Source organism: Martes martes, assembly GCF_963455335.1.
Source record: "Martes martes genome assembly, chromosome: 4".
Classification (NCBI taxonomy): domain Eukaryota; kingdom Metazoa; phylum Chordata; class Mammalia; order Carnivora; family Mustelidae; genus Martes; species Martes martes.
The window spans coordinates 150,030,892-150,057,428 of NC_137891.1; the positions used below are offsets into that span (position 1 = coordinate 150,030,892).

Here is a 26,537-nt window from a genome sequence, read left to right on the forward strand (position 1 = left end):
AATGGCTCAGTTGGTTAAGTGCCCGACTCTTGATTTTGACTTAGGTCATGATCTCAGGGTCCTGGGATTGAGCCCTATCTCCGGCTCTGGGGAGTCTGTTTCTCCCTCGGCCCTTCCCCTCTCCTGTTCTCTCTCTCTCAGATAAATAAAATCTTTAAAAAAAAAAAAAAGTAAAGGAAATAATATGATACTAGATCATGGATGATTTTCTTTGTATTTTCCTGTGTTTTATGTAACTTTTGCAATTAGCATGTATTTTTTTAAAAATCAGGAAAAAGATTAATCTTTAAAAATTGTATATATATAATTTATTTGATCCCTCTTTAGTTTTTGGTTTAAATTGGCTTTCAGACTTTTAGTGAAATCAAGGGTTTTGGGGAACATTTGGCTTAGCATTGGAGAAAATGACAGAAATCAATTTTAAATGGTAGGCAATACAACAAATGGGATGAAAGTGTCTAGGATATTTTCCTGTGACCATTTAATATGCAGATGAGAGAGGATTCAAGACTTTCTGCTACATCTACATCTTTGCTGTAATAAAATTATCCGCAGAATTAACAGCCAAGTGTTCTACTTAAAATATTTTGGCTTTGATGTAGTATTTCAGAATTTATGTAAACAGAAGAACAGATTTTTATTTTTTTAATGTTTAATAGGAACCTGCCCCAAAGCACCCCTCAGTCTTCCAATACTTAGTCACAAAGGAAGGGATTTCTGTCTTGTTCACTTCCTTATCCTAGTTGTCTTGAATCAGGCACGTAGAAGGTGAATATTTGTTGAGTTAATACATTTGTTTAGTCTTTTATCCTAAGTGTAAGGACATTAAAATAGAAAAGATTTTTTATGGTGGTGTTAAATGTTACACTAATAGGAAAAGCAGGAAGAAAGTGAGCTTCGTTCTCTGCCACCTCCTACCCCTGGCCACTTGGCTGCTTTAAGTGTTGCAGTTATTGAACTAGCAAAAGAACACGGAATAACAGATGATGACCTCAGAGTCCGTCAGGAAATTGTGGAGGAAATGTCAAAGATTATAACAACGTTTTTACCAGGTACAAATATACTTTATGCTTAATTTTTAAAATCGTAAAACTCTTCACTTTGCTTCCTGTCAACTTTACTTGTGTAAATTTCTTTATGTTTTCCCTTCTCTTTGTTTCTCTATCTTAAAAGCAGATGAATTTAATTATTTTTTAAGTGATTTTTTGGGGGGGGAAATATTTCAGGAAAGGAAAATGGGGAGTTACGAATATAATATTTGTAAATAAGAAAGATTTTTTAAATGTCAGATTCAGGAAAATTTCTTAAAGGTCTTATGTTTAATAATTTTAGTATTTCTGACTTCTGAATGGACATTTTAGTTATATTATTTTCAGTATATACATTCTAGCCAGTCATAGAATAAGAGTTCTATTGGCCTGATGGTGGGGAAAAATTAATTTATTTACTTGGGGTCATTAGAAGTAAAATTTGCACTTTTATTTCTTTTTGACTTTGTTCTTTCTTTATAGAAAGCTTATGTTTTTGGTGTAAGTGGGAGTTGTGCTAGGTTTATTATAGACATTTATATAAAGATTATATTTGTTTAGCCCTTACTATTTTTTTGCATCAATATTGAATTTAAATATCTATTAAATAAGACTCATTTCTCACTACCAAAGGGATATTGAGCAGTTGACAAATTATAGTTTTATATAGAGCCATTGTGAGCCTTATAAGAAAGAATGTAAAATTGAAATTTAAAAATGGAAGACATTTTCATTTCTCTTTCTTATTTCTATAATAATGTGGTTTTCCATAAAAAAAATTGAATACTAATTTAAATTATATGCAGAAGTAATTTAGTATTGGGGCACCTCGCTGGCTCGGTTGAAAGACCGTGTGCCTTTTGATCTGGGGTTGTGGGTTAAAGCCGATGTAGGGTATAGAGATTATTTAAATAACTTAAGATACCTAAAAAAGATGCCTAAAATTTTTATTTTAAAATGCCTAAAAATATCTGTTTTAAAAATAGAAATGAAATTTTTATGATTTTAATGACTTCAGTGACTTTCAGACATTTTGTGAACTTGAAAAGTAGACCTTTATATATACAAATGAGTATGAACTCACATTTTCTAAGAAACTGCACCTGCCTGCCCCAGTAGTTCCAATCATGTAATTTTTCAACTTGCCCTCTGATGAGAACCTTTTAAAATTTTTGAAGTAATATATTCGACTGTCTGAAAAAGATGTAGGTTGTATGTTACTATTCCTATATATTTTGTTCTGTGAATTCTTCAAAGGCACAGGATTTTGTTTTTTTGTTCAAGTGATAAGACTTCTGTTTGTATTTTTAAAGAATGTTGGCATTGAATGTCTGTGATCCCTTTACTATTTTAGTGCTCTTACGTAAATATAAATATCTAAAAATAAGTAAATGTAGTTTATGACAATAGCTGTACATAGGTTAGTACATTCTTTACTGTTACATATTAAATGTTGAACATACGTCTAGTCATTCCTAAATGAACTGTTCTAAAATTTTGTTTAAACACTGGACTTTTTTTTTTTTTTTTTAAACACTGGACTTTTATAAGTAGTTTCTTCCATCTTTGTCCCTGACCCCCATAATCGAGAAACATTTTTATTATCTTGTTAGATCAATTAGAAAGGATGTCATTCTTCTATAAATGTTGTAACTAGAATTGGAAGACATGAAATTAAAATATATGCATTTTTCCTACCATTGTTTTAAAAATTTTCCCATTTGTGTTCTGTTTCATGCTTTGATATTTTTTCCTTTATTTCCAGAGTGTTCACTTAGGTTGTATGGCTCATCTCTGACTAAGTTTGCTCTGAAAAATAGTGATGTTAATATAGATATAAAATTTCCTCCCAGGGTAAGTAATTAGAAAAATCTTTTTCTATGTGATTCTTAACTAGTACTTGGTATTTTGGGGGACTAGAAAACTGGTTTGTAGAGTGTTACTATCATAATTAAAGGTTGCTTTTGGAAACTATTAGGTGTTAGACATAGGTGGAATAAAGAAATAAGGGAGAGGAAAAGGAAAGCAGAGGAATACAGTAAAAAATGAAAATGCTTATACATGTTTGATTTCGTTGAATAGTTATTGCTTATAAGCAATATAGAATTGAAGAGTTTTGAAATCATACATCTGTGTTCAAATCTTGGCTGCAACGAGGCAGTTACTTTCTGAGCCTCAGTTTTTTAATTTCCAAAACAGGGATAATAACTTTATATTACATGAGATGCTGTATACCAGGCATTTTTGGGTAGTGTGTGGTACATTGTGGGTACTTTTTAAATAAGTAGTAACTAGCACAGCTAATACTACTTATTTATTGACCTATGAAACATTTAAAATGATCGGTTAATGTGTGTTACTGATTTTTTTTAGTAATACTCAAAGTGGTTTGATTTAGGTGAAAATTTGATGTTTTAATTTTCATCTGATACAGTAATTTACTTAAAATTAGCATGTGATTATTAAATACTTAAAAATAGCAACAAAGTACATATTACACTAAGAATTTGACAAGCTTGTTAAAGTAGTATTTAATCTAAGCCTTTTGACCATACTGCCAGTATCAGTATCTCTTAAATTTCCTATCTTAACAACTTCTCTTTAACAATTATTTGGTAAACTAATTTCTTTTCCATTTGTTTTACTGTGAAATTCCAGAATCTTTTCTCATTCTAAGATGGAATAATAGTACTCCATTATTTATTAGATTGTACTGCCATGAACAATATTTGTTAATATAAAACTCCCTTCTTTTTTCATTATTTTAAGATACAGAGCATGATTTTATTTAAATATTTAATGAAATTGAATTATCCCTAAAGTATGCAATTTGAACTATGAAAGTAGTGTATTGATTTAATTTGAAATCTTTTAGATGAATCATCCAGATCTTCTGATACAAGTGCTTGGGATTTTAAAAAAAAATGGTGAGTTTCTTTTTTAATATGTCTTTCTAAAGAAAATTCTTTAAGGGTACATGCAATGTATTGTTTATATATGACTAACCAAGTTCAAATAACACTCATAGCATATTTGAGTCATTATATTACATCAAGTTATATATTTGTTGAGTAGGTGTGCTACAAAATTTATATGTCATTAGATCAAAAGTACATTTAAAGCTGATATGTAAAAACGTACTGCCTTTGGGTAATTTAAAAATGTAAGCTTTGAATATTATAGGCATTTCTTGTGTAGACAGAAAACCTATAATCAGTAGGAGGCCATTTGATGAAGGATGATTTAGGGAGCGACATAGGGAAAAAAATATGTGCATGCACTGAGTATTTTCCCCCCACTTAATATTAAACTAATCATTTATAGTTCCATCAATCAAATCATACCTATCAAAAGTTTTTCATATCTGGGGGCACCTGGGTGGCTCAGTGGGTTAAGCCTCTGCCTTTGGCTCAGGTCATGGTCCCAGGGTCCTGGGATCGAGCCCACATCAGGCTCTCTGCTCAGTGGGGAGCCTGCTTCCCTCTCTCTCTCTGCCTGCCTCTCTGCCTATTTGTGATCTCTCTTTGTCAAATAAATAAATAAAATCTTTTTAAAAAAATTTTTAAAAAGTTTTTCGTATCTGCCTTGTCTGTTTGGATTGTTTCTGGTGTAAAATGAACATTCATATAGGTAAAAATAAAAAAAATTTAAAAAAAAGTAAAATTTTAAAAAATTACGCCTGTCTTAAACCAGGTCATAGGTTATGTGGTACAATATGGAATATTATTTTGTTTTTTATTTACTGCTTTTCTTGCTAAAAGTAAATGCTTAAGAGCTGAGGATCTGGAGCCAGACTTTCTGGGCTCAAATTTTAGTTCTGCCACTTATTGGTTGTATCCTTTGGCAGATTATTTAAGTGTTAATTCAGTTTCCTCATCTGTAAAATGGCTATATATGTATATATATTTTTTACTATCCTTTTGATGAGAAGATTGTCATCAAACTCCGCATGTGGCTCCCTGCTCAGCAGGAGGCCTGCTGCTCCCTCTCCCACTCCCCCTGCTTGTGTTCCCTCTCTTGCTGTCTCTCTCTCTATCAAATAAATAAATAAAATCTTAAAAAAAAATTTGCAGTTTGGCTTAGGAGAGATAGCTTATTGACCTTAGCCTTATAGTGTCATTGACTTCATAGTTTTAAACTCTTTAACCCACTGAGCCACCCAGGCGCCCCATCCCCTGTCAGTTTTTTATTGTTAGCTTCTTGTTGGCTGTTTTCCTTAGTTTTTTTGTTTGTTGGTTGGGTTTTTGTTTTTGTTTTTGCACTCAAAACATTTTATTTGGTCCTATTAATGTCGTAAAGGGATTTTTAGTATCATTTCTTTCTTAGTATTTGTTTGTTATTGCACAAAAACTCTGAAGCATATTACAGATAAGAGGTATACTTAGGGCTTTTACTTCTTTAAAAAGTGGATAATATCAACTTAGCAAATGTATTTTATTTATTTTTTAAAGATTTTATTTATCAGAGAGAGAGGTTGAGAGAGAGCACAAGCAGGGGGAGTGGCAAGCAGGAGGAGAAGCAGGATTCCTGCTGAGCAAAGAGCTGGACGTGGGACTTGATTCTAGGTCTCTGGGATCATGACCTGAGACGAAGGCAGATGCTTAATTGAGCCACTGAGGCATCTTGTAAATGTGTTTTAAATACATGACTAGATATCTTAAGTCACATAACATAGGCTTAAAAAATTGTTTGATAAAAAAGATTATTACTGCCTTTTTTCTTTTTAAAATTTTTTAGTTTATTTTTTAATCTAAATCCAATTAAGATACAGTGTATTATTTGTTTCAGAGGTAGAGCTCAGTGATTCATCAGTCTTATAGTGCTCATTACATCATGTGCCCAATGAATGGATTAAGAAGATGTGGTATATATATACACACAGTGGAATACTACTCAACTGCCTTTATGCCTTCATTGTACTCCTTTAAGACTTCTATCCTGTCATCTACAGGATAGAGCTGTTTATATATTTGTTTTCTAAACCCTTAATTGAGCTCCTTGTGTCTCATTCATTGTTCTGTCCACCACGCATAATACAATTCCTGGCATATAAGTCTTCAGCAGATAATTTTTTTATAAGTTATAATTCCAACAAATACTACTAAGAAATGTTCTTTAAACCTCAAATGAAATAGTATTAAAACATCTATTTTTATTAGACTAAATATTTATGACATGGTACCTACCTGGGAGATGTAGAGAAAGACTTCAGAGTGGAAGTGTGCTTTACCCTCTTCTTCCTTAAGAGCTTTGATTTGGCAGACCTTTCATATATTAACAGGAAATGGGGCCAGCAGAGTTAGTCTTTTACTTGCATAAATAATTTAAAAGAACTAAATTGTCAGAGAATTGTAGATTCTCATTTCATGACTTCTTCGGAAATAGAAGTAAGTGGTATTTGTTGTTTGCTATATTTTTGAAGGTTTAATAACTGACTAGATTGTATACTTACTAGGAAATATTCAAACTTTTAGAGATGTTAAGTTCTTTCTTCTTAAGGTGATTATAATTTTTGGACAATATTTTGGACTATGCCTGTGGTTTGTGACATACAGCAAATGACACTATGAGAGGTAAGAGATTCTGTTGGTTTGATGCTAATAATGAGAAGTGTATATTATCACAGAAGCAATGTGAGTGATTTTTAGAAGGATGCTACTGCTTAGTGTTTACCATAGAGTAAATATTTGAGAGATGTTGACATCATTTTACTTGATTTTTTTTCCCTTATTAGTATTATATATAGATGTGGAATCTGATTTTCATGCCAAAGTTCCTGTTGTGGTATGCAAAGATCGAAAAAGGTTGGTAACAATGAATAGAAAATATTTTTTGAAATAACAATAACTGAGTATATAGTGAACATTTCCAAGACGGAAATTTTTATTTTAGATTTCTCTTTGGATTAATATAACTAAGCTACTTTCCATTTATTAAAAACAAAAGCTTACTAAAAGCTTGTGAACAAGAAATAGAATTACCAGTTAAAAACAAGACACAGTAAGGCAAAATTTCTTATTTTTTTTTCTCAAGTTCATTCATCCAACAGTATTGAATATTTACTATATATTAGGTACTGCTTTGCTGTAGGGATACAAACATAAATAAGAAATATCCACTCTTCTTAAGGAGCTCACAGTTTTTTAGAATCTAGTTTTTGGTTCACTAAAATTGAGTGAGTCATTGAAAACTATTCTTGCCTTTCTAGTCAGATGTCTATAGGATTGAGAGAACAATGTGCCTGTGATAAAGGAAATTGAAATAATCCTGTTTGAGGTCAATGTGGGAGACATGGAAACAATATAGAAATAATTAAGTATTCTTTTATTGAAAACTAACCTATATATCTTTAATTTTAAGAGTACTTTATTTTCTTATTCCAAGTTAGGATCTATGGAAATCTAATTCAACTTTGTTGTTTTCTAATTAGAAAATTGAGACATGGAGGAACTAAATGATTTGACTAAATTCACATCATTTAGAGTAAAATCAGAATTGGAATGGAAGTATTCTGACTTCTAGTGTTTTATGTTTTTTTGTTTTGTAACCACATTTGTATCAAATCGCCTCTTTGTGGAACCTCAGATACATTCTTCTTCCTGCCACCAAAATATCTCTACTATAATTCTGTCACTCCTTAAGGTAGCTCCTATTTTCATTTACATATAAGCATTACCTATGGGTTAATACATACATCCTTTCTAATCTGGAAGTAGCAGTAAAACCTGGAAGTAGCAGTAAAACCATGAAAGCTTGGATGGGAAAAATTAGAGTCAATAATTATAGCTAGTCAGTTCAGCATTTTATTTTTTTCTTTTTATCCTGTGCAAAGCAAAAAGAATGAACTGGGAGGATATGTTGTACCACTTGATATTGATGAGATCAGTGTCTTTGATGTAAAACAAATTTTGTGATTTCTGATGAATTTAAGTTCTAAATAAGGTTGAAATTTATTTGTGAAGTACAAATGAGTATTTAAAACATCTTTATATGGAACTCTAGTTATGGAAATGATTATAGTTTTCAGTAAGCTCTCAGTTTATTAAAAGTCTTATTTTTATTATGACTTCCTAGGTATTAAAATATGGTGACTGAGACAAATCATGAGAGACTCTGGACTCCAGGAACAAACTGAGGGTTACAGAAGTGAGGGGATTGGGGAATGGGGTAACCGGATGATAGGGATTAAGGAGAGCACGTGTGGTGATGAGGATTGGGTGTTATATGCAACTAATGAATCATTGAACACTACATCAGAAACTAATGATGTACTATATGCTGGCGAATTGAACATAATAAAACAATGCAAAAAAATTATGGTGACTAGAAAGGATAACCATAGGGTTTGGAATATTCTGGTTTGTAAGATATTAATACAGGGAAATTTGTTTCTGTCTCATTCACAGTGGTTTGCTTTGTAGAGTGAGTGCAGGAAATGATATGGCATGCCTCACTACTGATTTACTTGCTGCTCTTGGCAAGTTGGAACCTGTCTTTACTCCCTTGGTGTTGGCCTTTCGCTACTGGGCTAAGGTAAGTGGAGCAGAAGAAAAAAAAGTACCTGTCTTTAAGGAAACTGAGACTTTTTCTTGTACTGACATGTAACATAAATCTTAATATTTGGAGGTAAAATGGTTATCTGTGCTAGACAGAAAGTGCTATGGCAGGTTTTGATTATGGACATGAAGATAAAGCAGTCTCACAAACACAGAATGATTGATTTGTTTTTCTCCTTTTATGTAGTACAGAAGTGTTTTCTTTTGCATAGTAAATGAGGCTCAAATTGTCACTTTTAATGTGAGTGAAAGTTATAAGATATAAGTTAATGCATAGGTTTGCAAGGTTTTTTTGTTAGCATCTTTTTTCCCCATCTCTGTCTTAGAACAATATTCTCTCTCCTCTAAATCATCGATAAACCTACATACTTTCTGATTGGGTAACTGCTGAGAATCAGTTGTTTCCTAAATTAGAATTAATTATTAAAGGCTGTGGTTCCCTTTGTAGTAATTTCTTTGGTATGAAGGTAAGGAAGAGTAATAAAATAATTACCGTTACCAATCCAGATGACTAGAGAGAGTATAGCTTTTCTGTGTATGTTCTTATCAGTGTACTCTTCATGACTTGTTATATTAGTGATGAGGAAATTTTCAGTCTTACACAAAGAGGATGGATTAAGGAACTATGGTGGAATGATAAAGGAGAGCAAAAATTGCTAGAGAATTCTTTTTGGAATTTTTTGTTTGGACTCTGATAAGAGGATTGAACTCAGGGTTGGGGTAGACTTAGCTTGGTTGGTTGAGTAAGGAACAGCTTGAAAAGTAAGTAACAGAAATCCTAAGGTTGGTGCTGCTTCAACTCAAGGCCTTTGTGTTTACTGTTCCCTTCATCTAGAATTTTCATACCCCACATTTCCAGCATGGTCACTTTTTTACTTTTTTCAGGTTTGTGCTCAAATTTCACCTTGTCAGAGTTCTCTGAATCACCTTATATAAAATAGCATTGCCCCCATCATTCTCCCTGCTTTTACCTTGCTTTAATTTTTTCATAGAACTTGACATACATGCATTTATTTGTTTGTGATCTGTTTTCTTCCAAGAAAATTGTGAACTTAGTGAGGAAAACTGTTTTATTTATTCACTGATGGTCCCAGTGCTGCTTATTTTATTGCACTTGGTGTGCATTTAATAAGTATTTATTGAATATATGCATGGCCCAATAAATTCAATTTATTGAATATATGCATGGCCCAATATATGCATGGCCCAACGGATTTTTAACCGTTGGAAGTGACTGGGAGCACTGAACCAGACTGAGGGATATAGTGAGTACCTCTCCTTGTTTATTTCATTATCCCTTGTGCCTAGTGTACTATAGAAATTTAGTACTGTGAGATGGAATAAACCAATTCCAACTCTCGTTTTCATAAATATGTGATTTTTAGCAAGATATTTCACTTGAGCCTCAATTTTTCCATCTGGAGAAATTATGTCAAAGGTGATATGAAATAATGCATGAGACTGTACTTTGAACTCTGAAATGCTACACAGTTTTTTAAATTGGCAACTGAGAGTATTTAAACAACAGTAAGTCAACAGAAATAAGAACTAGTGCAAAAACTCTAGTAACCAAGGTTTCTCATAGTGTGTGATGAGACTGGTACATGAAACAGCTGTTATTCAGGAAGCTCAGTGTATTAGCTCTGGGAAGGTTATTGGTTTCGTAAGGGATGAAAGAATAAACAGTTGGATGGCATTTCTTAATTATACCCTAATTTTCTGGTTATCATAAAAGTGTCCATTTTCTCACAGATATTCTTTTATTCAAGTAAGTAGACGTGGTAGAAGAATATAAATGATACTTAAATAAGTAATTTTCATTGGGGGGTGGGATGTGATCTATAAACTTTCTTTTCTAAAGTGGCTCTTAGAAGAGAGTGCTCAAACTTACATTGATTCTAAATGTACCAGTCAATGAAGGACACTAAATGTGCATACAAAGCGGGTTGCAGAGTAGTTCTTTCCTATTTCCAACAGAACAGTGTGTCTGATTTTTCGCAGTTTGTGTTAGTTACAAAGAGCTTTTTTTATGGCTTTCATTTTCTGAGTTTGTTGTAAGAAACCTAAAAATAACTCCTGGTATGTTTTTCCTCTCAAAGATTTTTTAAATTTAAATTTAAATTTAAATTTTATATTACTATTTTTTTGAGATTTATTTATTTATTTGTCAGAGAGAAAGCAGAAGCTGGGGGAATGGCAGGCGGAGGGAGAAGCAGGCTCCCTTGTTGAGCAAGGAGCCTGATATATGGGACTTGATCCCAGCACCCTGGGATCATGCCCTGAGGCGAAGGCAGATGCTCAACCAACTGAGCCACCCAGGTGTCCCTCAAAGATATTTTTTTAAACAGTTTTATTTATCTTGAAGTTTTAAGCCACATTGCACATCTTATAATAAAGCATGGATTTTCTATACCTTGAGGCCTTAGAAAAATTCCAGTTTATAAATATGTTCTTGTAACTGATCTAATAAGATTGCTGTTGACTATTCTCTGGTTGTCTTCTCCTCTTAAGTAGCTATATTTTTAGCATTCCAGTAGTAGGAAATAGTTTTTTAGTAAAGCCTCTTAAAATACTTCAGGCTTGGGGCACCTGGGTGGCTCAGTGGGTTAAGCCTCTGCCTTTGGCTCAGGTCATGATTCCAGGGTCCTGGGATCGAGCCCCACATCAGGCTCTCTGCTCAGCAGGGAGCCTGCTTCCTCCTCTCTCTCTGCCTATTTGTGATCTCTCTCTGACAAATAAATAAATAAAATTAAAACAACAACAACAACAACAAAAACACTTGAGGCTTATCAGTCTCTTATAGTCAGGTTTCCTGACTGAGAGCCAGGTTTTGTGGTTAATAGAAGAATTAATTTTAGCAGTATTTGACATCTGAAAGAGATCCCTGGAGATAGCTACATTCAAAAAGTTAAACTGGACCACTTTCTTACACCTTACACAAAAACAAACTCAAAATGGATTAAAGACCAGATTCCTGGGTGGTTTAGTCACTTAAGCATCTGCCTTTGGCTCAAGTCATGATCCCAGGGTCCTGGGATAGAATCCTGCATCAGGCTTCCTGTGTCTGATTCTCCCTTTCCCTTTGCCTGCTGCTCTGCCTGCTTGTGTGCGTGTGTGCCTGTTCTCTCAAATAAATAAATAAAATTATAAATATAAATATAATAAATATACATCAGAATAGGGGAGGAGTCAAGATGGCGGAGAAGTAGCAGGTTGAGACGACATCGGGTAGCAGGAGATCAGCTAGACAGCTTATCTAACCATTGTGAACACCTACAAATCCAACGGGAAATCGAAGAGAAGAAGAGCAACAATTCTAGAAACAGAAAATCGATCACTTTCTGAAAGGTGAAGTGAATCCAAAGCGACGGGAAGATAGACCCCGGGGGGAGGGGCCGGCTCCTGGCAAGTGGCGGAGCAACGGAGCACAAAATCGGGACTTTTAAAAGTAGGCTCCACTGGGAAACATCGCTCCAGAGGCTAAACCGGGGGGAAACCCAGGCGGGGTCAGCGTAACCCCAGGTCCCGCCAGGGTCACAGAAGGACTGGGGGGTGTCTGAGTGCTGCAGAGCTCGCAGGTATTAGAGCGGGGAAGCCAGCTACAGCGACAAAGCCGAGGAGCGAGCTCTAAGCCCGGGGTTACCTTGTGCCGGTCGCAGGCTGGGTGGGCTCGGAGCGCGGCTGGAGGCTGCGGAGACGGAAGCGACCCGGCGCTTTTCTCCAACTCCAGCAATTGACTGCTTTCCTCAAGGTGCGACTGCAGGCCCGAGAGGCGGGGCGGTTGGGCACTGTGCTCTGAGAGCGCACTGAGGAGCGGAACCCCAAGCTCTCAGGCCGAGAGATTGGGAGGCCGCCATCTTCATTCCCGTCCTCCGGAACCCTACGGAAAGCGGAAAGCGGAAAGCGCTCAGGGAACAAAAGCTCCCGAAAGCAAACCCGAGCGGATTACTTAGCCCGGCCCCTGGCAAGGGCGGTGTAATTCCGCCTGCGGCAAAGACACTTGAGAATCACTACAACAGGCCCCTCCCCCAGAAGATCAACAAGAAACCCATCCAAAACCAACTTCAGTCACCAAGAACAGCGGAATTCCACAGCAGGAGAAAGCAAATCCTACCTGGACAAAATGACAAGGTGGAAAAACTCACCTCAAAAAAAAGAACAAGAGGCCGTACCGAAGGCTGGAGACCTAATCAATACGGACATTGGTAACTTGACAGATCTAGAGTTCAGAATGACGATTCTCAAGGTTCTAGCCGGGCTCGAAAAAGGCATAGAAGATATTAGAGAAACCCTCTCCGGAGAGATAAAAGCCCTTTCTGGAGAAATAAAAGAACTACAATCTAACCAAGTTGAAATCAAAAAAGCTATTAATGAGGTGCAATCAAAAGTGGAAGCTCTCACTGCTAGGATAAATGAGGCAGAAGAAAGAATTAGTGACATAGAAGACCAAATGACAGAGAATAAAGAAGCTGAGCAAAAGAGAGACAAATACTGGACCACGAGGAGAGAATTCGAGAGATAAGCGACACCATAAGACGACACAACATTAGAATAATTGGGATTCCAGAAGAAGAAGAAAGAGAGAGGGGAGCAGAAAGTATATTGGAGACAATTATTGGAGAGAATTTCCCTAATATGGCAAAGGGAACAAACATCAAAATCCAGGAGATGCTAAGAACGCCCCTCAAAATCAATAAAAATAGGTCCACACCTCGTCACCTGATAGTAAAATTTACAAGTCTTAGCGACAAAGAGAAAATCCTGAAAGCAGCCCGGGAAAAGAAGTCTGTAACATACAAGGGTAAAAACATTAGATTGGCAGCGGACCTATCCACAGAGACCTGGCAGGCCAGAAAGAACTGGCATGATATATTCAGAGCACTAAACGAGAAAAAGATGCAGCCAAGAATACTATATCCGGCTAGGCTATCATTGAAAATAGAAGGAGAGATAAAGAGCTTCCAGGACAAACAAAAGCTGAAAGAATTTGCAAACACCAAACCGGCTCTACAGGAAATATTGAAAGGGGTCCTCTAAGCAAAGAGAGACCCTAAAAGTAGTAGATCAGAAAGAAACAGAGACAATATACAGTAACAGTCACCTTACAGGCAATACAATGGCACTAAATTCATATCTCTCAATAGTTACCCTGAATGTTAATGGGCTAAATGCCCCAATCAAAAGACACAGGGTATCAGAATGGATAAAAAAACAAAACCCATCAATATGCTGCCTACAAGAAACTCATTTTAGACCCGAAGACACCTCCAGATTTAAAGTGAGGGGGTGGAAAACAATGTACCATGCTAATGGACATCAGAAGAAAGCTGGGGTGGCAATCCTTATATCAGATCAATTAGATTTTAAGCCAAAGACTATAATAAGAGATGAGGAAGGACACTATATCATACTCAAAGGGTCTGTCCAACAAGAAGACCTAACAATCTTAAATATCTATGCCCCTAACATGGGAGCAGCCAACTATATAAACCAATTAATAACAAAATCAAAGAAATACATCGACAGTAATACAATAATAGCCGGGGACTTTAACACTCCCCTCACTGAAATGGACAGATCATCTAAGCAAAAGATCAATAAGGAAATAAAGGCCTTAAATGACACACTGGACCAGATGGACATCACAGATATATTCAGAACATTCCATCCCAAAGCAACAGAATATACATTCTTCTCTAGTGCACATGGAACATTCTCCAGGATAGACCACATCCTGGGTCATAAATCAGGTCTCAATCGGTACCAAAAGATTGAGATCATTCCCTGCATATTTTCAGACCACAATGCTCTGAAACTAGAACTCAATCACAAGAGGAAATTTGGAAAGAAGGCAAATACATGGAGACTAAACAGCATCCTTCTAAAAAATGAATGGGTCAACCAGGAAATTAAAGAAGAATTGAAAAAATTCATGGAAACAAATGATAATGAAAACACAACGGTTCAAAATCTGTGGGACAAAACAAAGGCAGTCCTGAGAGGAAAATATATAGCGGTGCAAGCCTTTCTCAAGCAACAAGAAAGGTCTCAAATACACAACCTAACCCTACACCTAAAGGAGCTGGAGAGAGAACAACAAAGAAAGCCTAAACCCAGCAGGAGAAGAGAAATCATAAAGATCAGAGCAGAAATCAATGAAATAGAAACTAAAAAAACAATAGAACAAATCAACAAAACTAGGAGCTGGTTCTTTGAAAGAATTAATAAGATTGATAAGCCCCTGGCCAGACTTATCAAAAAGAAAAGAGAAAGGACGCAAATAAATAAAATCATGAATGAAAGAGGAGAGATCACAACCAACACCAAAGAAATACAAGCAATTATAAGAACATACTATGAGCAACTCTACGCCAACAAATTTGACAATCTGGAAGAAATGGATACATTTCTAGAGACGTATAAACTACCACAACTGAACCAGGAAGAAAGAGATAAGCTGAACAGACCCATAACCAGTAAGGAGATTGAAACAGTCATCAAAAATCTCCCAACAAACAAAAGTCCAGGACCAGACGGCTTCCTAGGGGAATTCTACCAAACATTTAAAGAAGAATTAATTCCTATTCTCCTGAAACTGTTCCAAAAAATAGAAATGGAAGGAAAACTTCCAAACTCATTCTATGAGGCCAGCATCACCTTGATCCCAAAACCAGACAAGGATCCCACCAAAAAAGAGAATTACAGACCAATATCTTTGATGAACACATATGCGAAAATTCTCACCAAAATACTGGCCAATAGGATCGAACAGTACATTAAAAGGATTATTCATCACAACCAAGTGGGATTTATTCCAGGGCTGCAAGGTTGGTTCAACATCCGCAAATCCATCAATGTGATACAATACATTAATAAAAGAAAGAGTAAGAACCATATGATACTCTCAATAGATGCTGAAAAGCGTTTGACAAAGTGCAGCATCCCTTCCTGATTAAAACTCTTCAAAGTGTAGGGATAGAAGGCACATACCTCAATATTATCAAAGCCATCTATGAAAAACCCACCGCAAATATCATTCTCAATGGAGAAAAACTGAAAGCTTTTCCGCTAAGGTCAGGAACACGGCAGGGATGTCCGTTATCACCACTGCTGTTCAACATAGTACTAGAAGTCGTAGCCTCAGCAATCAGACAACAAAAAGAAATTAAAGGCATCCAAATTGGCAAAGAAGAAGTCAAACTATCACTCTTTGCAGATGATATGATACTATATTTGGAAAACCCAAAAGGCTCCACTCCAAAACTGCTAGAACTTATACAGGAATTCAGTAAAGTGTCAGGATATAAAGTCAATGCACAGAAATCAGTCGCATTTCTTTACACTAACAACAAGACAGAAGAAAGAGAAATTGAGGAGTTAGTCCCATTTACAATCGCACCCAAAACCATAAGATACCTGGGAATAAATCTAACCAAAGAGGCAAAGAATCTATACTCAGAAAACTATAAAGTACTCATGAAAGAAATTGAGGAAGACACAAAGAAATGGAAAAATATTCCATGCTCATGGATTGGAAGAACAAATATTGTGAAAATGTCTATTCTACCTAAAGCAATCTACACATTTAATGCAATCCCTATCAAAATCCCATCCATTTTTTTTAAAGAAATAGAACAAATAATCCTAAAATTTATATGGAACCAGAAAAGACCTCGAATAGCCAAAGGAATATTGAAAAAGAAAGCCAAAGTCGGTGGCATCACAATTCCAGACTTCAAGCTCTACTACAAAGCTGTCATCATCAAGACAGTATGGTACTGGCACAAAAACAGACATATAGATCAATGGAACAGAATAGAGAGCCCAGAAATAGACCCTCAACTCTATGGTCAACTAGTCTTCAACAAAGCAGGAAAGAATATCCAATGGAAAAAAGACAGCCTCTTCAACAAATGGTGCTGGGAAAATTGGACAGCCACGTGCAGAAAAATGAAATTGGACTATTTCCTTACACCACACACGAAAATAGACTCAAAATGGATGAAGGACCTCAATGTGAGAAAGGAATCTATCAAAATCCTTGAGGAGAATGCAGGCAGCAACCTCTTTGACCTCAACCGCAGTAACTTCTTCCTAGGAACATCGCCAGAGGCAACAGAAGCAAGGGCAAAAATGAACTATTGGGATTTCATCAAGATCAAAAGCTTTTGCACAGCAAAGGAAACAGTTAACAAAACCAAAAGACAACTGACAGAATGGGAGAAGATATTTGCAAACGACATATCAGAGAAAGGGCTAGTATCCAAAATCTATAAAGAGCTTATCAAACTCAATACCCAAAGAACAAATAATGCAATCAAGAAATGGGCAGAGGACATGAACAGACATTTCTGCAAAGAAGACATCCACATGGCCAGCAGACACATGAAAAAATGCTCCACATCACTCAGCATCAGGGAAATACAAATCAAAACCACAATGAGATACCACCTCACACCAGTCAGAATGGCTAAAATTAACAATCAAGAAATGACAGATGCTGGCGAGGGTGCGGAGAGAGGGGACCCCTCCTACACTGCTGGTGGGAATGCAAGCTGGTGCAACCACTCTGGAAAACAGTGTGGAGGTTCCTCAAAAAACTGAAAATAGAGCTACCCTACGACCCAGCAATTGCACTCCTGGGTATATATCCTAAAGATACAAACGTGGTGCTCCGAAGGGTTACGTGCACCCGAATGTTTATAGCAGCAATGTCCACAATAGCCAAACTGTGGAAAGAGCCTAGATGTCCATCAACAGATGAATGGATAAAGAAGATGTGGTATATATACACAATGGAATACTATGCAGCCATCAAAAGACATGAAATCTTGCCATTTGCGACGACGTGGATGGAACTAGAGGGTATCATGCTTAGCGAAATAAGTCAATCAGAGAAAGACAACTATTATATGATCTCTTTGATATGAGGAAGTGGAGATGCAAGGCGGGGGAGGGGTTGGGGGGAGGTAGGAAAAGAAAAAATGAAAAGATGGGATTGGGAGGGAGACAAACCATAAAAGACTCAATCTCAAAAAACAGACTGAGGGTTGCTGGGGGGAGGGGGGACGGGAGAGGGTGGTGGGGAAATGGACATTGGGGAGGGTATGTGCTATGATGAGTGCTGTGAAGTGTGTAAACCTGGCGATTCACAGACCTGTACCCCTGGGGATAAAAATACATTATATGTTTATTAAAATAAAAAAATTAAAAAAATATAATAAATATAATAATAAATAAGTATAATAAGATAAATACAATCTTTTAAAAAAGAACTAAAGACCTAAATGTGAGACCTGAAACCCTAAAACCAAAAAACATAGGCAGTAATTTCTTTGACTTAGGCCTTAGCAACCTTTTTCTAGATGTGTCTTAGGGAAGGGAAACAAAAACAAAAGTAAACTGTTGGGACTATGTCAAAATAAAAAGTTTTCATATAGTGAAGGAAACCATCAACAAAACAAAAAGGCCACCTTACTGAATGGGAGAAGATATTTGCAAATGACATATTTGATAAGTGCTTGTTATCCATAATATATGAAGAACTTCTGCAGTTCAACACCAAAATACCAAATAAGAGACATTTTCCAAAGAAGACATATAGGTGGCCAATAGATGAAAAGATGCTCAACATCACTAATCAGGGAAATGCACATCAAAAGCACAGTGAGGTAGCACTTTACACCTAGTCAGAATGGCTGGTATCAAAAAGATAAGAAATAGCAAGTGTTGGTGAGGATGTGGAGTAAAAAGAACCCTCTTATTAGTAGGAATGTAAATTAGTGCAGCCACTGTGGAAAATAGTATGGAGGTTCCTCAAAAATTTAACATTAGAAATAACATCTGATTCAGTATTTCTACTACTGGGTGTTTAGCCAAAGAAAAAGAAAACACTAATTTGAAAAGATAGATGTGTCCCTATCTTTATACAGCATTATTTACAATGCCTAAGATATGAAAGTGACCCAAGTGTCCATTGATAGAAGCGTGGATAAAGAAGGTCTGTGTGAGTGTGTATAGAGATCTTGCTATTTGTGACAACAGGGGTGGACATGGAGGGTATTATGTTAAGTGAAGTAAGTTACAGAAAGACAAACACAGTGATTTCATTTACATGGAATCTAAAAAACAAAAAAGTAGGAACAGACCCACAGATACAGAGAACAAACTGGTGGTTTCCAGAGGAGAGGAGGGTAGGGTGATGGGCAAAATGGGTGAAGAGAAATGGGAGGTACAGGTTTCTGGTATGATATGAATAAGTTACATGAGTGAACAGTATAGCATAGGGAGTATAGTCAATAGTACTATCGTAGTATTGTTGGTTACAATAGTAGGTATACTTGTGAGCATAGCATGACATACAGAGTTGTTGAATCATTATGTTGTATACCTGAAACTAATGTAACATTGTATGCCAGTTATATTTAAATTTAAAAAGTTCTGAGGACCAGCTGACAGGTAATTAAAAAAATAATCTCATACAGGGAAACGAGAGATCCCTGGGCTTTTTAATTTTTATTTTTTATTGTATGTATAAATACAACTTGAGATGCCTGGGTGGCTCAGTTGGTTAAGCATCTGTCTTTGGCTGAGGTCATGATCCCAGGATCCTGGGATTGAGTTCTGCATAGGGCTCCTTGCTCAGCACGGAGCCTGCTTCTTCCTCTGTCTTCTGTTACCCCTGCTTGTGCTCTCCCTGACAAATACATAAATCTTTAAAAAAAATACAATGTATACCTTGATAATTTGATACATGTATTAATTGTGAAATGATTACCAACCTGTTACCTCACACAGTTACCTTTATTGTGTGTGTGGTGAGAACACTTGGGATGTACCTTCGTAGCAAATTTTAGGTGTATAGGATGGTAGTGTTACCTGTGGTCACCATGCTGTATACATTAGATCACCAGAACTTACTCAATTTTATGTAACTGAAATTTTGTATCCCTTGACCAAAATATTTCCATTTCCCTCTCCCCCAGCCTCTAGTAACCACCATTTTAAACTCTACTCTTATGAGTTTGACTATTTTAGATTCTTCATAACGGAGATTAACATTTATCTTACAGTGTCTGTTTTCTTTCACTTAGCAAAATGTCCTCTTGGTCTACCCATGTTACTGCAAATAGAATTCTTTTTTAAGGCTGAATAAGATACCATTGTAGGTGTGTACCAACTTTTCTTTATCTCTGTTGATAAACATTTAGGTTTTTTCCATAGCTTGGCTAGGAGATCCCTCCTACAAGGGAGTTTTAAAAACAACCTTGTAAACTTCCTAAGTGTTGTTACTCTGTGAGATGTTCAGTAGTGTTAACAGCATACATGAACAGTTCCTTACAGTTACCAAAATGTTTTTAATTAACTTGATTTAGTCATTAGGCAGCCTACCTCCTGTCCTAGGACTCTGGATAAATGGGAATTTATTCTAGTGGAAAGATTGAGGCTCCTTTTTTTTTTTTTTTAAAGATTTTATTTATTTATTTGACAGAGATCACAAGTAGGCAGAGAGGCAGACAGAGAGAGAGCTGGAAGCGGACTGCCCGCTGAGCAGAGAGCCCAAAGCGGGGCTCGATCTCAGGGTCCTGGGATAGTGACCCATGCCAAAGGCAGAGGCGTAACCCACTGAGCCACCCAGGTGCTCCTGAGGCTCTTTTTATAAGTGTTTTTTATCCTTTCATTTTTAATTGTATTCTTTTTTTTTCCCCCAAGTAAGCTCTATGCCCAACATGGGGCTTGAACTCATGACCCCAAGTACAAGTCTTACTCTGTCAACCGAGCCAACCAGGAGCTCCTGTATTCTTAAATTTACCAAGCCATTAAACTTTAGTGATTATTATCTTCATTACCTAAATAAAAAATGAAAACAAAATTTTAAAAAATCTAGTATAGACTAGTCTTAGATGCAAAAGTTGTAGATGCAAAAGTCTAAATGAAATATAACAAGTACAATATATTAGTGTATCAAAAGGTTGTATGCCATGACTATACAGGGTTTATTTCAGGAATATAATAATGGCTTAATATCAGAAAAATCTGTTAACATGATTTATTATATTAACAGTTTGGAGCAGGAAAATCATGGATGCTGAAAAGGCATGTTTTTCATTAAAAAAAAAACAAAACCCTCTTAAGTAAACTAGTAAAGGAAATTGATGAAGACTGTTTACTAAAAAAATAACAAACATTCTAAACAGTGAATTACTCAAGCAGTAGGTGTTAGAATTAGGAGTATTATAGAGATGTTCGCTAGTAATGTCATACATTGTTTTGGGAGATTTAAACATGCAATAAGAAAATGAAATAATGTAAATATTGGAGAAACAAATTTTTTTTAAAGATATGATTGTATACCTATACAACTTTAGTAAGAAAACTGTTGGGATTTATAAGAGAATTAAAAAGAAAGAATTTGTAAGATGACAAATTACAATATAAACATCCAGTAATCAGTAGCTTTTTTTCTGTTGTGGGAATAACCTGGTAGAGTGGAAATGGAAAAATATTCCTTAGCGATGGTGACATAAATTGTAAAATATTAAGGAATAAATTTAATAAAAAAGGTACAGAAGAAAATTGTATTACTGAAATGTAAAAATGAAATCTGAACAAATTCATTTATTCAGCGAACATTTGTTGAATACTTCCTGTGTGCCAGACACTATTCTAGGTGCTTGAAGGATCTAAAGATTTATAGAGTACTGCTGTCATGAAGCTTACATACTTGTGGAAGAATCAGCCAGTAAATAAGTATATAAGTAACACAGTATCTGATAGATTTTAGTGCTGTAAAAATGAGATGATGTGATAAGACCAGATGGTTAGGGAAGGTCTTTTTGAGGAAGTCATATGTAAACTCAGACCAGCAGCAACCAGCCACTTGAAAGTCTCAGGGGGAAAGTCTCAGGGAATAGCATCCTTGATAGCTAGTACAAAGCTTCTGAGGTATGAATGAACTTTTAAGACCAGAAAGAAAGGCAGGAGTGGCTGGAATGAAGTGAGAGTGAATGTTTCAGTGGTAAGGAATTTGGATTTTTTTTTTTTTTAAGATTTTATTTGTCGGGGGCGCCTGGGTGGCTCAGTGGGTTAAAGCCTCTGCCTTCGGCTGGGGTCATGATCTCAGAGTCCTGGGATCGAGCCCCACTTCGGGCTCTCTGCTTAGCGGGGAGTCTGCTTCCCCCTCTCTCTGTGCCTGCTGCTCTGCCTAGTTGTGATCTCTGTGATCTCTGTCTGTCGAGTAAATAAATAAAATCTTAAAAAAAAAAAAAAGATTTTATTTGTCAGAGAGAGAGAGAGAGAGAGAAGGCGTGCGCCCGGGCGAGCATGGGGCAGGGGGTGGGGTGCGGGGGGTGGGGAGGAGCTGAGGGAGAAGCAGACTCCCTGCTGAGCAGGGAGCTCAGTGTGGGACTTGATCCCAGGACCCGGGGATCTGGACCTGAGCTGAAGGCAGACGCTAAACTGACTGAGCCACCCAGGCATCCCAGGAATTTGGATTTTAATTGCAGTGAGAAAGCAGCTTTAAAAGTTGTGTATGAGTTGATGTGATTTATGCTTTGAAAAGATCTTTCTGGGGTAAAGAGTACAAGGAGAGAACTCATTAATCAGGCTGCTGTAGTAGATCAGCCAGAGGTGATAATGGTCTGTGCTAGGTTAGAATGGATATGAAGCATAGTAGACAGATTTGGGATAAGTTTTGGAGGTAAGACTTGTAGAGGTATTGGTTATGATAGTTTAGGGGAAGTGAGTGAGTAATGAAAACTCCTGAATTTTTGGAAACTGCGAAGATACAAAGTTCTTAGATAAGGAGATGGTACCCTTAAAATGTAAAGTCATCTTAATTTTCAAATGTATGGTAATTTCAATTAGAAATACCCAGAATTTAAAAAAAATTGATAAAACTGTCTTAAAATTATTATGGAAGAATGTTTGAGGGTACCCAGAAGAATTCAGAAAGAGAACATTAGTGAAGGGGACCTACTTTACCACTGTAAAACTGCTTACTCAAGGATATGCCTTTGGCATAGGAATAGACAAATAGATTTGTGGAACAGAAGTCCAGAAGTAGATCCTAGTGTAAATGAAATTTTAATGTATGAAAAAGTAAAATATTTCATTTCAGTAATAAAACAATGGTTTATTTGGTAAAAGGTGCTGTCACAACTGCATTTTTAAATTTAATTTATTTTTTAACTGTATTTTTAAATTTAATTTTGTTTTATTTAAATTCAATTAATTAGTATATAGTGTATTATTAGTTTCAGTGAACAACTGTGTATTTCTTGAAGAAAATATTGTTGAATCCTTAGGACACTAAGTGCAAAAATAAATTCTACTTAAATGAAAAATCAAAATTTTAGGAGTAAATTTAAGAGTATGTATATATGCTATGGTTTGGAGAAACCTTCTTACCATGATAGGAAACCTAGAAGCTATATTGCAAAAACCTATTTAACTATATATACACACACGTTAATATATTTTACATGATAAAAGCTACCTTAAATAAGGTCAAAATAAAAACAGATTGGGAAAAATAACATTGTCCAAGTGCATGTATCAGATTTAAAGGGCTATTAACTGTAATGTAAATTGATATGCAGTGTGTACAAATAGAAAAAATTGGCAAAAGATTCAACAGGCGGTTCAGAAAAGAGCAAATCTAAATGGTTAGTAAACATATAAAAAAGTGTAATATCTTAACATTGAGGACATGCAAATTGAAGTAGTTGTTAGATAATTGTATCACATTGGCATTTTCTTTTTAAAGATTATTTATTTATTTATTTATCTGATGGAGAGCGGGAGAGCACAGGCAGGGGGAGTGGCAGAAGGAGAGGGAAAACCAGGCTCCCTCCTCAGCAGGGTGCCAGATGCAGGCCTGTGTGGGCAGATCCCAGGACCCTGGAATCATGACCTGAGAGTAAGACAGTAGATTAACCAGTTGAGCCACCCAGGCCCCCACCCTTGGCATTTTTTTAAAAGTGGTAATACTTAGTGTTGGAAAGTGTTATGTGTACACTCATGTTAACTGGTGAAAAGAGGAATTTTTGTAGTGATTTTGGAAAACTGCTATTAGAAATTAGGTATTTCACACATTTTTATTTACTTATTTTTAAAGATTTATTTATTAGAGAGAGAGTGCAAATGAGCTCAGGGGTGGGGAGAGGCAAAGAGGGAGAGAGAAACCCAAGCAGACTCAGCGCTAATAAGCACAGACACCAACACAGGTCTTGATTCCATGACCTTGAGACCACAAACTGAGCTGAACTAAGAGATGGATGCTTAAACGACTGTGCTAACTCAGGCACCCCTCTATCACACATTTTTAAATCCAGCAAACACATTCTTGGGAAAACAGCTCCTATAAATAAGCACCATTAATTAGGAAATGCATATAAGGATAAAACAGCATTGCTTAAAGTGGCAAAAATTGGGAACAAAATGTGAATATCCTTGGGTGGGAAGATTATTAAGTAGCCATACAGATCATAACCTATAATTTAAGCATTTAAAAGAATGCTAGGAAAATAAATAAATAAATGTGTTATATCTGTACTAATTGACTTAGAGGAACTTTGTTGGTACATTGTTAAGGGAGAAGAATAATACACAGATGTGTATAATACATAATTTTGGTAACAGAATGACATAAAACAAAATCCTTCCTGCATTTATATAGAAAATAGAAATATATAGGAATACATTTGTATATGGTTATTAGAGTATAGAAGAAGGCATGTGAGAGTTCATAGATGATCATTAACATTGAGGCAGAAGTAGAAGGCAAGGTAAAATATTTTAAAAATGTGTACATAGTAAAAGCACTATGTATGATATTCCATTTAACTCCATTCCATTTTAATTCCATTAAAATATATATGTGACTTTATATGCAATAAATAAATGAATGGAAAGATTGTCACCAATGTGTTAACAGTTAGTTCAGGGTGGTGAGTGATGATTGTAAAAAATTATGAGGGGAACAAAGAAAATGAAAGCTAATGGCAGTATTTTCTCCCCTTCTGTTTTGCAGTTATGCTATATTGACTCCCAAACTGATGGTGGAATCCCTTCCTACTGTTTTGCTTTAATGGTGATGTTTTTTCTACAACAAAGAAAACCCCCTCTTCTTCCTTGCTTACTTGGAAGTTGGGTAAGCATGAATTTGTGACATATATGTGCATGTATATGTGTAGTTTGCTCTGCCAGAGTACTCTGTTCAAACATTTTAAGCGGAATTCTGGTTTGTTTGTTTGTTTGTCCACCTTTTTGTTTTTGTTTTTGTTTTTTTTTAATAATTTTTCCACTACCAATTTGGAATGCCTTTTTATATAGATTGAAGGCTTTGACCCAAAAAGAATGGATGACTTTCAGCTGAAGGGCATAGTAGAAGAGAAGTTTGTGAAATGGGAATATAATTCAAGTAGTGCAACTGAGAAAAACTCAATTGCTGAGGAAAACAAAGCTAAGGCAGACCAACCAAAAGATGATACCAAGAAGACAGACACAGACAACCAAAGTAATGCCATGAAGGAAAAACATGGCAAAGTAAGCTTTTTTTGTTTTTGTTTTTGGCTTTTCTATCTGTAGAATTTGTGATGCCTTCTATTGAAGCTGCTCTTTAATAGTAGATTGACTGACTGCATAAGCCTCTTGGCCTCATTTTCCTCATCTGTAAAGTGAGGGGTTGATCTGGTTTAGTTTTTCAGTACTGAGATTCCCTAATGAATTTGTACCTCATTTTGGAAGATGTGTATTGTTTGAATCATATCATATGGTAATTCTTTGTATCTTTTTCATTTAGACAAGGAAAATTCCCTTCAGGAGTTGGGCTGTGATCACAACTTTAGCATATGGGAATTATGTTGCCAGATTGGTGGAAAAATAAAGGCCCTTTCCTCCTCTGTTGGGGGTGGCTTGCTTATTTAATCTTCAACATTCATTTATTAAGGACCTGCTATGTGCCAGACATTATCTTGAGGGCTAGGGAACCAAAGATGAATATCCATGGATTGTGTCCTCCAGAAGTATGTAGTCTTCTGAAATAGACATATTATTACAGAAATAAAAGCATTACTGAAATGGTTGCTCTAGCTATACTGAATTATAGGTAGTTCCCTGAACATTCATTCTTAGTCCCTTCAACTCTCCCACTTTCCTAGACTTCTTTTTCCTCTCCTCTCAAACCACCAATACTCAGCTAATGATTTTGCTTATTACTTCACTGAGAACACTGAAGAAATCAAAAGAGAACTTCCGCATACTCCCACCACCACCTGCTTCTATCTCACATAGTCTGCCTTGATGTCTGCTTTCATAAAGGAACTTCCCAAGTTGCTATCTAATTTTCTCCACTTGGGTATTTAATCCCATCCATTCTTATTTATTCTAGAACACTGCTCTAGCAATTCTTCTCCTTCTTTCCTTAAGTTAGCAATTTTTCATCTGTAAGCAAACATGCTTTTATTTCTCCCATTTTGAATTAAAATATGGGTATCATTTCCCTTCCCAGCTATTCCTTTGTACCCTTTTCCAGTAGAACCTCTTGAAAGAATTGTTCATATTCATTATTTCCAGTATCAGTTTCCTCTTAACTCACTGTAATCAGGCTTTGACCCTCATCAACCTACCAAAACTTGTATTGTCAATATCATTTATCTTCCATGTTGCTAAATCCAATTTTCACTTCTCAATTTTTGTATTTTTGATGTATCAGCAATATTTACCAGTGGATTACTCTGAAAAATTTCTTAACTTGACTTTCAGGATAGCACACCCGTGGCTGATTATTTCTTCTCAGTCTTTGTCGCTGGTTTCTCCTTTCCACTTGAATCTCTTAATGTTGGCATGCTCCAGGGCTCAGTTCCTGATCCCTTCGCCTTTCTTCTGCATCTGCACTCCCTTGGTGATCTTATCCAGTTGCACGGGTCTTATATACCATCTGTATAATACT

At 36.0% G+C, this 26,537-nt stretch overlaps 1 protein-coding gene across 2 annotated transcripts in view; it reads left to right on the forward strand.

The window, feature by feature from the left end:
* Positions 1 to 26,537, forward strand: part of TUT4 (terminal uridylyl transferase 4) — a 197,963-nt gene that overhangs the window by 126,251 nt on the left and 45,175 nt on the right. For both annotated transcript variants that reach the window (XM_080800998.1, XM_080800999.1), the window contains 7 exons: positions 875 to 1,052; positions 2,794 to 2,882; positions 3,904 to 3,955; positions 6,763 to 6,832; positions 8,435 to 8,561; positions 24,618 to 24,737; positions 24,920 to 25,132. In XM_080800998.1, coding sequence (XP_080657124.1) covers positions 875 to 1,052; positions 2,794 to 2,882; positions 3,904 to 3,955; positions 6,763 to 6,832; positions 8,435 to 8,561; positions 24,618 to 24,737; positions 24,920 to 25,132 — 849 coding nt within the window. The remainder of the gene's footprint in view (positions 1 to 874; positions 1,053 to 2,793; positions 2,883 to 3,903; positions 3,956 to 6,762; positions 6,833 to 8,434; positions 8,562 to 24,617; positions 24,738 to 24,919; positions 25,133 to 26,537) is intronic.